General features: G+C 45.3%; 1 protein-coding gene across 1 annotated transcript; it reads right to left on the bottom strand.

Moving 5' to 3' along the window:
* Positions 1–385: 385 nt before the first annotated feature.
* LOC112957204 (ATP-binding cassette sub-family G member 2-like) lies at positions 386–12,681 on the bottom strand. Its single transcript, XM_026050794.1, has 15 exons — positions 12,401–12,681; positions 11,787–11,846; positions 10,452–10,566; positions 9,370–9,522; positions 8,521–8,678; positions 7,310–7,461; positions 7,050–7,166; positions 6,027–6,292; positions 5,673–5,755; positions 5,244–5,333; positions 4,048–4,172; positions 3,529–3,683; positions 2,572–2,661; positions 1,820–1,923; positions 386–933 (listed from the first exon to the last, which is right to left on the bottom strand). Exons 1-15 carry the CDS (start codon positions 12,679–12,681, stop codon positions 786–788), a joined length of 2,097 nt encoding a protein of 698 aa, XP_025906579.1. The 3' UTR covers positions 386–785.
* Between the last annotated feature and the right edge of the window lie 517 nt (positions 12,682–13,198).

Here is a 13,198-nt window from a genome sequence, read left to right as displayed (position 1 = left end):
CCGCTTCCGCCCTCGCCCAATCGGCGCCGCCCCGCCCCGCGGCGCATGCGCGCGGCGGCGGCAGACTGGAACCTTCGCGCCTGCGCAGTGCCGCGGTGGCGTCTGCGCGGGCGGAAGTCTCCCGTGGGTTTTAAAAATAATATGTATGTTTTTAACGGCGGTTTCCTGCAGCCGCGCAGCCCGTCTGTTCCGTATCAAATATAGCAGCGTAAGGCTCGAGAGGTGCCCCTAAAACAAGCCGCTGTTATGAGTACACAAAATCTGGTTTATTGATAAAAAGGACGGGAGGAAATTCCCTTCTTCAGTCATAAATGGTTCATTCGCACATCGGGGTCGCTTGGGGCGCTTTGGGCGCCCAGCCCTGGGCCTGTTCACCCCCTGCACCTGGAAGGAGCAGCAGATCCATGCCTAAAGGCCCTCCTAACCTTGCACTTCATGGGAAGGGAGAAGCTCCTTGTTTCACAGGGCCGTGGCTCCCTTTATCCAGTAACTGTTCAGTTTCTCAGAAATATGCCCAAGGTGGGCCACAGAAGTATGAAATTGCATGACATGTAGTTTGTTAAGTAGTTAAGACAATATATTCCCCTCTCAGGTCCTTAAAATTTCACCTTCTCACTGTGAAGAACATCATTATTGTCACATGGAAATGACAGTTCAGGCAAGGCAACGAGAGTCCCATTTGACATCCAGGGAAGTCTGCTAAAATGTGTTGTGAGCCTCCGCAGGCTCTGAAACCCTTTTCAGTCTCAAGGCCTGAGCAGTCGCGGCGCGAGGCGGTGGTGGCTCTAGGTGAACTTCCTCATGAACCGCAGCTTTGCGTAGGCTATGACGAGGAAGATAACAGTCATGCAGAACAGAGCCACTATGTTCTCCCACATGGCCCAGGTGGTAGGTGCAATTCCCTGGCTGCAGAGTTGTGCCTCACCAAAGCAGCTGCAGAAAAGCACGGTGCAAAAGTTAGCACAGGCTGCCTGGCACTGTCAATCTCCAAGCAGTGTCTTCTATTCCTGTTCCATAAAGATTTCTCTAGCCACAAATMAACAAGACAGAAGTGGAGGAGCATAATAACCTATCATGAACATGCAAAAGAACCAATCTGGATCTGTTTTTCATCATCTTTGAGATGGCCCTAGTTATTCACAGACAGCTGGTGATATGCAAGTAAGCCTCAGGAGCACAGTAGACCCCTGATAGGCACCAAGACATTTKTTTCATAAAGCAATCACAGGAGGTCTATAAAACAAAGCTGAGGTCCCCAAAGCTGTGAAATCTGCTGTAGTGCTATCCCCTGCCATAACCTCGGTCTATCAGCCATGTGTCATCATGATTAAACACTTTGCTGCAGTTTAATGTATCAGTAGTCACAATATTTAAAGTATGGCAGTAACCCTAGGAGGTACCTTGGCACAATTCTGTGTCTGTGGGGATGGTATCACTATTTTCCAATTACCTCTGAGGGACAGGTGTATTTCTCATCACAAGTCTACTGCTTCCCACCTAGTCCAGAAATGGTTGCTCAGAAATTCCTATTGCAAAGTGACCCCACGGTTGTTGGTTCCTAAGAAAACTGATAAACCAGGGCCAAGTAATACAAAGCAATCAATTTCATTAGGTCATTTGCCCCTTTTTAGGAGTAGAAGTCTTGTCTTTACTTCAGTCTTAAGTGACGATGATCAAAAATACATTATGTTGTGACATACCTTTAGGGAGACTAGCTCTCGAATGGTTATTCTATGAATAGTATATACAGTTGAAATAGACATTTCTTCGAGGGAGAGATTACAGCTAGGCCTAAAACCATCACGAAGCAGACACTTACATTTCTCCCGAAATAACTGGGGGACAGCTGCCTACAGGCACTGTGTCATTCGGCTTCTTCTCGCCGCAGAAGTAGAGATCTCTAAACTCATTTACTTGAAGAGCCTAGGGAAAGATTCAGACACTATTTTTTTTTTTTCTCTTCAAAGAGCTAGTGATTTGGGGCACTAGAGCTGAAACACCTCTGAAAGACACATACTCAGCCATGTTCCTTTTAGGCTTGTGGGACAGCTCCACAAACAGCAATACTGATACAAACCTCTCAGTGATGCCAAACCAGGAAAGGTCTCCTCTCTCCCCACTTCCCTGATCTTTCTCCCTGACCTGCACCAGCTCTGGTATTCATTTGCCCCTTCAGTGAACCCTTTGAGGGGTTCCCCAGCTCCTTGCTATTCTGAAGTGGAAATTAGCCACATTCCTCTTCACAGAAGAAGCATTACTGAAGACTGGCACATTCAGGTATTATGGTAAATGCAGTCATTAACCTCATACTGACCACCCAGATAGCCATCTCAGCAGGGGCCATGCAATATTTCACTTTTTAAACCACAAGAATCAGCTATGTAGATTAGGAACAAGGACCTCACTGAGACAGCTTGCTCTGCTGCTGTCCATGCAGCACTAATTTTGTTCTTCAAATGTTTTTTTTTTTTTTTTTAAACACCTCTTGCACGTAAGAGAAACTTTTGCTTCCTTYGTATTTTTCTTTTTGGCTACTTTATGCCCAAAAGACCAATACTACTTTTTACTCACAGTTAGGCCATATCGTGGGATGCTGAAGTACTTCAGCCAGTTCAACCAGTCCATTACAGAAGGGAGGTTTACCAAGAGGCCAGAAAAGATCTGAAACAGCAGAACATAATAAACTGTAATAAAGTCACACATTCTTGTTCTTGCCAGCACTACCACTTCTGCACAGATAATTGTATCCTACCCACTGTGATGGATGGACCTCCTACCACTGTTTTGGCTGTGCCTACAGGCAAAGTGTTAACCTTGCAGCAGTGTCACTCAGCTGTCATTTGGCTTTTTGCAAAAGCAGGTTAAAATACGTTGCAAGCTAGAGGATAAAGAGTTTTGCTGTGAGCTCTGCATATGTGCACAAAATACTATTAGGAATCTCCTGAGAAGAGGTTACTTTTCATGCTATGGTAACTCTATAGGCCTCACAGTCAGAAGGTTTTATCACTAACATCATCACTTTAAAGATATCACATCTCTCATCTGCATGTAGGCAAAGTTACTTTCTTCCTCACTTGCTGGCTTCCCTAGAATTTCTTGAAAATATTGAAGCAATACTGAATTAAAATGAAGAGAGGGTATGTTCTTCCTAACTACACTGTGCAGAAAGAGTCAATGCAGTAGCAAAATAAGAAAACAAACTCACACTGCAGATCTTAAGTGATCTAGCTGATTGCTTAGATTTATAGTATTATAAAACACAAAAATTTAATAGTTTTTGTAAAGCAAATTAAAACTACACCTTGGAGAACACCAGGTTTACACATTTCCAGTGGCACTTCACCTACAAAATTGTATCTGAGTGATGATTTGACACTTGATCTCAGGACTGTGGATTTTCAGCCTGCTTATGGCTGGTTCAATCCAATTTTCTCATCTCATCTCCTACACCCAGCTGTGCTGTCAGTTACTGCATCACTTCCACCACCAAAACAACATACATGCAGACACAGACTCTTATATACTCACGAGCATCAGGACAAAACAAATAGTGATGAGCAGGTTGGCCACAGCCACTACCTCCATCCCAGCACTGATGGCCAGAGACATGGCAGTGGCAGTGTAAGATACCAGGACCAAGGTCAGCATGAAGAAGAAGAACCGGCCTGCAACAGCCTGGTAGCCTGAACAAAAAACAAAAAATCAGGGGGAGAAATGCCTAGTAAATAGTCACACCATGAATCCCAGACAGATACCTTTAGACTCCTGGAAAATTGGAAAAGAAACTGTTTGGAGATGCAGCAGTTGTGCATACCTCAGCAAACTTTGTCAAGATAATGGTCAAACAACTTGCTGTCTTAGATAGACGGTGTCTGCCCCATTCCAGAGTCCTCCAAAGCTATTCTGACATCAAGCATTTAATCAGTTGAGGATTCAACTGCATATAGAATTCCTACATCTATATAAGATGAAGGAATTAACTCTGGCTGAGTCACAAATCAAACATGTTGGAAGATGACAGGTTCAATGAAAGCATCAATTCTTTACCAATCATCCAATAACTGATGCATGAGAATATGATGGCTGGAGCAGTTCTCATGGGCAACAGATCTCCTATCATCAATGCCAAGAAGTAGGCAGACACACGGTAATATCCACTGGTGTACTGGTGGCTGCAAGAACAGGAAAGGGCAGAGTTGCACAGGGTTAGAGGAGATGTAGAAATGATGCTCAGTACATGCATCTGGTCTGTCTTGGTTCAGCTTCTGTTCTTTGCCACTGACTCCGTCTCTATATGCAAGCTACGTATTTTTTTGTGCTATCACTTCCTCATCTGTCAAATAAGGGCAAATGCTGAGCTATCTCATGACCCTAGGAACGAYACTGCAAGCACTTAGAGGCGACTGAAAGGCTGTGGCTGCTAAGCAGTCAAAACCTCCACTGTCACAGATCGTAAACTTAGTGGTAAGCGAGGCAGCCTGACAAGAAATGCTGTGCAGGAGCCTTTAATCCTGGGCAGTMCCTGGGGTCAATACCGAGGTGCTCTGAGCAAGCTCTGGTAAACCTATGGCACATCTAAAYTTTAGGACTCTTATGCTAGTGCCTTACAGAAGTGATATCCATTTTCCAGGCTTTGAACCCTAGTTTCCTCTTTACTGCAGAACGTGCCTCTTGCCCTCTCATCCACTAAGCTGGAGGTTATTCTAAACTATATTTTCTACCCATACATAAGGGTGCACTCAACTCAGGGAGCTTTTAGAAAGCAGCCAGCAGCTCTTTTCCTCTCAGCATCCTTGGTGAAACTTTTCCCATAACTTTTCCTTCATCTTTGTACCTTCTTACCCCTGTGGGATCACTGATGGATAACTTTTCATACCTGAAAGTATAAAGGCAGGCTCTGCCCTGGCCAGGCAAAACACATTCCAAAACAGATCTTAACAAAAGAAAGACAAATTCTTCCTGATTACCCATTGTGCAGCAGGCAAATAAAAAGATTTTATTCCTTCTTTCCTTCTCCATATCACTTGCCTCTTTYCATTTTGTCTCCCTATTTTATGGGCAGACTTACTGTTGCTATTAGAATCTATTGTTGCAAGGGAGAAGTGAGCTCTTAAGTCTTGGCAGACTAAAGTCACTTTGGTTATCCTGCAAGACATTTGCATGTTGTTCCTTCCCACCACTTCTTCCCCCCCAACACAGAGAGGAGGGGGAAAATCCCAAGTGGAAAGAGTACTACTACTTACACAAATAACTTCTTGTCTCTGATGAACAATTCAATTGCAGAGACACTGGAAAAACACTGGTTTGTGGTGACAAAAAACAAAGAACCAACCCTGAAAACAGAACAGTCAAGAAGTGAGGAGACAGCAATGATCAGAACAGATCACCACACCAGTTGAGTCAGTGCTTCTGTATCTGTAGCCACAGTACAGATTAATTAGCTGGACTACTATAGATATTAGCTGTAAAACCAGGCTTGTCCCTTTGCCTTCCCCTTTACACTCCCTTTCTTGGTCCACATCTGAGAGCCTGATAGGACCGTGGTCCTTTTACAGACTCCAGGAATATACATGTTACAGTTGCTAAACATCCATGCTGGTCCAAGCAGAGCCTTGCCTGCTGCTGAAAGCTGCCTGCAAGCTTCTGTTGTGAGCTGCAGCTTTCCCACTTACCGATTCTGAATGCCACTTCGATCCAGTTTTACACCAAAAAAGATGGCACCCACGACCAGAGCTAGGATTATGGTCACTGCGATCTAGAAGTGGAAAGAAAAAAGAAATGGAGGAAGGAATGCTTCAAAAGGGTTAATAAGGCCAAGTCATTAGACAGTATTCAGTCACTGAGGTACATTCAGGGTTTAAGATTCACATCTGCCTAAAAACCTTTGCTACAGAGACTCAAGCCACAAAATTAACACCACCCTRGAAACTCCACACATGAACTCAAGGATAGAGCATTTCCCTTGACTCCCCCCGTGCAGAGACTAAAGAACTAAGAACAAGTCYGCATCCTTTACAGTTACCTACCTGCGCAACAGAGGCCTGTGGGTTCCTGATGAGGTTTTTCAGGGAGCGCTTGGACAGCCAGTAGAGCTGGGTGAGGAAGCCGTTTGCATAGGTAATCTCATGTCCCTTCTTGGATCTCCTCTGCTTGCTTCCCTGCGCAGGCTCCACTTTCCTCAGTGCCTCCCTTGTGCTCTGATACAGGCTGGAGTTGAGGTACTTCTGGTGCAGCACATCTACCACACTCCTGTCCGCGTTCTCCTCGGCCACTCCATTTTCACCACTCACCTCTGTACAGCAAAGACAACAAAAGGCTTCTAATTCCCCAGGAACCTTACCTTCAGACGGGTCAGCTGTGGAGGCTGGATAAAATAGCAGGAATGCTTTAAGTATCTGATTGTTCAAACCTCAGGGCTGCACTTGGGAGGGTAGATTGAGTGAGGGGATTTCCCTGCAATTTTAAGCCAATCCATCTGGCTGCTTATGGCCCAAACATTCCTCCATCTCAGGAACAGCCACCAGAAAAATTATACCTTTTCCCCCCCATGCACCAAAGGCATCACTACCACAACTGCTTAACAAATATCTAATGTATTCTTATAATCCTTCAGACGTGGTTATAATACAGCATCTCTGGTGTTTCCAATATTTCGCTCAGTGTAGTGTTAAAGTTTGTTCTCATATCCAGTTCCAGTATTTTTCACTGCCATGGAAATCCATTGGCCCATCTACCCTGCCTTCTCTGCAGCGGTCTCTTGTGTGACGGAAGATTTCTGCCTTTCTGTCAGCCATCCTTTGCATCTAAGCATTTCGAATTCTTCAATCCTTCCCATGTGCCCTGCTCTGTACAGCACTGATGCTTCTCAGTGCACTCTCATATTACTAAAGGAAACAAAATCCCCTTTAAAGAGCATGTATTAGAAGGGAAAGTATATTGAAAAGGAAACCGCAGATTACAGGAAAAAAATAGAGAATAGAGTTCATTATCACCACATCCTATTTCCTTTCTACTCCAACCAACAGTGGATTTCTCCTTTAAAATTTTACCTTTTTCTGTGTCCACAGGTTTATGATCTTCCTTGCTTGCTGCCACAGCAGTTGAATCACCATTTATGACATCAAGGAAGAAGTCAGCTGGGTTGTTGAAGGGTTCACATTCATATCCTTACAAAAGAGTAACCACAATACACAGTTTGTATTGCAGAGAACTCATCTTGGAAGGTCAAGCCTATCACTACATCACTTTTACACAACCCTACAATTCACAGCTCTCTAAGAACAGCTAGCATTAGTTACAGAAGACTTACCAATAGATTGAAAATATTCCAGGGCCTTCTTAGCAGGTCCATGGTACAGCACCTTTCCCAAAGCAAGTAATGTTAGACTATCAAATAGCTTGAATATGGAATAACGAGGCTGGTGGATGGAAAAGATTATGGTTCGTCCTCTTCTGGAGAGCCTGAAATAGAAACAAAACATCTCTCAAAACACACTACACTTTGGATTTTGGAAAGAGCACATTGACCCAAACAAAAATTAATCCTCCAAATCTGAAACAAGAATCGGTTAGATAAGAGTCAACTCAGTAACAGCAGTTTCATTTTCTCTCTTGCTGTGTCACACACTGAAAAACCTTCAGGCAGCATGTATGATCACAAATATGACCACAACTATTATAACTATTGTTGCAGTTCAGGTAGACAACTTATGTTGTTGCCTCTGAGCAAAGGTTTAGGACTACAGCTACTGTGTAAATACTCATCACACATTTTTTATTATCAGGGTTGAACTTAAACCATCCAAATGGTCCTATGGCACTTAATGACATTTCCAGAGGCTGCTAGGTAAAGGAACCTGGAAGATTTCTCTTAGCTCTTGTACTGAGCATTTACTCACTAAGGAAGTCAAAACTATTTTCCTACAGGTTTGTTTCTTCTCAAATGCTTTAGCACTGATGCCCAAATATCCTTGCTGATCAGAGACCTCTACCAACAAACAGAGCTAAATACCCCTGAGATAAAAGCAGACATCATGACGAACTGAGGAAGAGAATTAGAGACATGTTCTCATGAAGTGCGCCTTGTTTGGTCCTGTTTATACCACAGGCCAGTTTGTTTCCAAAACAGATTTAGGGGATGCTTAGAGTAAATCTACAGATGGAATCTGATCTCAGCCCCAGGCCCTTGTGGAAGAAGAGCTTTTGTAACAGACTGAGCTGGGAGGTCAAGAAATTATGATTATGGGGCCTGACCTCCCAATCCATTCCTCTCTGTGGCAGAGGGAAGTTGTCCAAGCTACGTCTGCTTTTTGGGCTTCAATCCAATGCTTGCTGTGGAAAGTTTCCCATCAACTTCAAAGGACTTTGGACAAGACCCAGACAAAGAATTGACTTCCACTTCTGAGGCTACTATCCCAGCTTTCTACCCGCACTGTAACCACTCAGTCATAGTAATATTCCCCTTCTAATAAGGAGCTGGAAAAAAAAATCCTGGCAGATCCCCAAAGCACTGGCTCTTACTTCTTCAAAAGGATGAGCACAGCATTGGCTGTGCTGGCATCAAGGCCAGTTGTTGGCTCATCCAGAAAAAGCACTGGTGGCTCTGTGATGAGCTCCATCCCAATGTTGGTTCTCTTCCGCTCCCCTCCAGACACTCCRCGGATCAGTTCGGTTCCTACCTATGGAAAGAAGGGTCAGGCATTTGCAATGAGACTCCAACTGCCTAGCATGGCTCCCCACATTCAGCAATCCTTTCCTTTTCAGAGTACCATCAGTAAACGCAAGGGCTAGCAGCAGATGATGGGTCTGACTCTTACAGGGCACATTGGGTGTTATGTAACAATAAGAAGATAAATTTATTTTCAGACGTGCCAACACCTTTTATCTTCAGGGAACAAAGATGGTACCGACAAGGAAGAGCTGAAATGAGGCTGCAGCTATTAGAGTGCTTTGGTGGTCAGGGATTCCTTTCACAGGCAGCTCGCCTACTGCCCAAGTCAAAGTGGAGATACTGCCCTGAGGGACAAGCTCTGCACAAAACATCTCCACCACAGCCAATTTTCCATCTCTTATTTTTGCCAGTGCAAAAACAAATTCCTTGTCCCACAAAGCCAGGAAGTGACTGAGCAGCTTTCCAAGGTGTTACGGCTAGGCATCTCTTCCCCTCTGCGCTTATACAATACTTGGACACGGCCCAAGATTTTCCACTCTAAGCTGTCTCCAAGCTGTCTCCAAAGTGGACTGATTTCCAGYGTGCAATACAGTTTAGCCAGGATGGTGCTTATCTAAGAGTGGCTGCAAGCTTGCCAGGTTACTTGGTTGGCTTCCAGAGGGATGACAATTTCTAGGACTGCTGTTCTCACGACTCACCTTTGTATCAGCCACTTTGCTTAAGCCCAGCTCACTGATGATCTGGGTGACTCGCTCCTCCTTCTCTTCAATGGAGATGGAGCTGGGCAATCGCAGGGCAGCAGAGAAGTGCAGATTCTCTCTCACTGTCATGGTGCCCATGACAACATCATCCTGAAAGCACCACAAAGCAACAGTTGAAGAGCCTCATTCCCAGCCACCTGAAAAGGCACCAGAATCCCTATAATGGAAGTTGCTGAATAAAACGTTTGGAAGCCACAATGGAAACTAGACAGAATGATAACCACTGCTTGAAAACTTATAGGACATAATGCAAAGTTCAAGATTATACAAGAGGAGTCAAGGGTAGACTTGAGCTTTCTGGGCTCCCACTTTCACTCAGCACCAGCCATTACCAACACAACCTGCCTTCTGGATTAAGTTTGGTTGCTTTGTTACTTTGGACTTTGGAGAGATGTCTCAGACTGGACTCTCTTGCAAGAGTCTTTATGAGRCACTGAAGATTTGGAGAGTTTGAACTAGGATCAAGATTCAGCATCAGTCTTTTCAAATGCATTCTCTGAAAGCCCTGCAACCAGCAGCTTCCAGAAAAAGCTCCATATTCAGTGTSTGTCTGCAATCAGAAGTCCTGGATGGCTTCCAGATTTGGCTGCTCACCCAGTGCCAAGAAYCCCCTCCTTTTCAGCTCCCCCAGCGCTTCAAGGGTCTATAATTGGTCCAGGCTTCCACCCACTTCCCCAGATTCAGCTGCTTTTTCCTGTCTCACCCTGGGATGAAGCTCTGCCCAGCCTGCCAGAATCAGAGGAAGAACAGCAGGAGTTTATTTACTTCCTCGAATTATTGTCCAATAGTTTGAAGGTATTTCTTGCCAATTAAAACTACTTCTGAATTTTAGAAGAGCTTGGTGCTCTTCCTTCCATGCACTCCACCTCCCATCCCCATCCCTATTTTATTCGTTCACAAAGGAAATCCCTGGAATCTGTCACTCACAAAGTGTGCAAAATGTGCATTCACAAAGCTCTTGGTCTATACTCCTCCCTCTCGAGGGCTCCCAGGCCCTCACTCAAGTCTCAGTTACTCACCTGCACAACATATCCTGAGATGCACTTGAAGTTTGGAGGCTGTGGGATGCCATCTATAAGCACTTCCCCAGATAGGCCTGCTGGGTCCTTTCTGGCAGCCAGCACATCTAGGAGACTTCAGATAAACACCAGACATTGGATTTTGCCATAATAAACTGCTATAATTGTTGACTGGGTAAATATCACAAGTCAGATCTGCTGTTACAGCCTGCTAACAGCATGCTGCAAACCAAACAAGGATCATGGGAAGAGGTTTCTTCTGCTCCAGGGCTTTAACTGTTTATGCAGAAAGCCTGGTAAGGATGCAGGATTTAAATATAAACTGTTCACCAGCAGTATCGGTAACCTACGGACCCTCACAGTCCACTACAGAGGTTACCTCAGTCTCCCCAACAACAGCTGATCTGATAATCTCAAGGGAAAACACACACCAAAGCACCCTGCCAAGCAGCTGGAGCCTGCTCTGCAGCCAGCGGAGCGCAGAAGTAACTACTTTGATCTCAAGGCAATTAATCCAAATAGGTATCAGCATGACTACAGYTAAGACCAACGATGTAAAAGTAATTTTAACATAGCTCTGGACTCTCCTTACAGCAGATGCAGAGGTCAGCCTGCCTGCTAGTTCAGTAAACACTGCCTTGAGACTGCTCTTTTGAAAACATCCTGATTAGCTGGCAGTGTACTAAAAAGGGATGACCAAGGGTTACCATGAAGACATACCGATGCGAAATACGGTAATTTTTTTCTGTTCCTCAAAGGTGGAGAGAAAATAGCATCAGCATTGACAGCAGATGGTCTGCAAGGTACTTCCCTATAGTTTCATTCAAGTATAGAGCAATRTTGGCCTTCCCCCTTGTGAGGCCATAGGCAGGTTTGGGTGATGATCCAAAGTAGCTGCTCTACAGAAAGAGATTTTGCCATTTTCCTGGCAGCCCTCAATAGAGGGGTGTCAGCCTGGTATCTCCAAAGAAGCCTTGTCACAGTAACTTGGCACAGGACCGTGTCCCTCCTGCCCCTGAGGGAGCTGCCAGCAGGACCGAGAATCCACCTACACTAACAGTTCAGCTGGGCTGTGGTAGCTCAGGCCACAAAGGGGGCTGCAATAACAAGGACTACAGAGSAGGGCATGGGAAGGTGGAGAGGCAGGAAGGGCAGGAACCCCCAGCAGCGCAGGCAGCAGCAGCAGGACACGATGCCTTGACCACTTCACGGGATTTCCCACATGCACACACCAAAGGCCCAAGCCTGAGGATTCCTCGGGTCTTCCCCAGCCCTCACAGATTCCCACATCCCCTTCAAACAGACAGCTCTGGAAGCATAGAAGTAAATACTCACGAGGATTTACCACTGCCTGTCGGCCCCAGGATAGCGTTCAAGCCTGGTTTCATGATGCCACTGGAAGAAAAAGGAAAGGATTGTTCCCAAATGGGGATCTGTTCATATGCAGTTCATGGTGGAAATGGAATGGGAACAAAATGCTGTYGAAAGGAAAACTTGAGAGATTAAAAACTTCTTAAATCTCAAATCAATAATTGTTTTTCCTGTCTTTTCCTAGACAGATAGTCAGGACAGAAGCAGAGCTGGATATAAAAGCAACCTAGAACAGGCAGAAATTAAGGTGTCTTCCCTGCTGAGTTGGATCTAGAAAGAATAACTGCTTTCTGCTGCTCTTCTCCTCCTCCAGTTCCAGCCATACCCTCAGATCTTCTTCCACTTGAGCTTTGCTCCTAGTTYGCTCAGATATTTAATTGTATCAGCTCCAGCTAAATCCTAGCTATTTCCCCTAAGTGAATTAGGGGGTGATCATATGAACTGCAGCCTGGCAGGAGGGCAGTCACTTCTCTGCCAACACACCTGAGTCTCGCAGATGTCATGGATGTCTCAGTTCCACAGGAACAGGTCAATTCCTGCTCCTCCAGAACTTGCTTTMAACAAACAAACAAACTTACTAGACATTATGAAGGATCTTCTTTTCTGCAGTTTTCCGTTTACACAGGAATCCACTGGACTGCTTGACCGAGTACTGGATGTTATGGAAACTCACAACAGAGCCCCGGGGGGATCGGATGGATTCTCGCGTTGGAAATGAACGCTGGAAGTTGCCTGTTCCTTCCTCTTCTCCAACAGTAACGATGCTGTGGTCAGATGTGTCTGCCATCATGTCCCTGTTACACAGGTCAAGCTCCACTGCAGGTAGTTTGAGGTCACTGGTATTTTGGGCAGTTCCCATCTGGTGAGACATACAGTGCAAAAACATGGAAGGAAGGAGATCGGGGTGAAGAAGTGTGCAGAGAGCAAGATCCCACCCGCCACACCACCCTCTGCACGGGCCAGCTTTGAGGAAGAACCAACATCCACGCTGGAAGACAGTCAGTAATCCTGAACTCCAAGGCAGGTCGCTCCCGGGAAAGCCTTGCCCATGGGAAGCAAGGAAAGATCTGCTAGTTATATCAGCAGCACAAGGTGGGAAAGGTTACACAACGCATGGATGGGAAAAAAAGAAAAAAGGCAGGGCGACCCTGCCATTAAATGGAAAAGCCTGCTTAGACTTTTGAACCTTGGTTGTCTTCTGAGCCGCAGGTGTTCTGGACAGTCACATTCTTATCTCAACAATAGCGGCATAAACACTTTTATAGCGCGGGTGAGGGTTGCTACCTTAGTGCTCAGCACCAGCAAATTACTGTGGGCGCGGACAAGGGCGATGGGAGGATGAGAGGAGCTGAGCAGGGAGCGAGCGGGCTGAGACC

This window comes from Nothoprocta perdicaria, unplaced genomic scaffold (assembly GCF_003342845.1).
Source record: "Nothoprocta perdicaria isolate Ctin4 unplaced genomic scaffold, notPer1 scaffold_110, whole genome shotgun sequence".
NCBI classification, from domain to species: Eukaryota; Metazoa; Chordata; class Aves; order Tinamiformes; family Tinamidae; genus Nothoprocta; species Nothoprocta perdicaria.
Note: the sequence above shows the minus strand (reverse complement) of the source record. Positions and strands in the feature narration are given on the sequence as shown.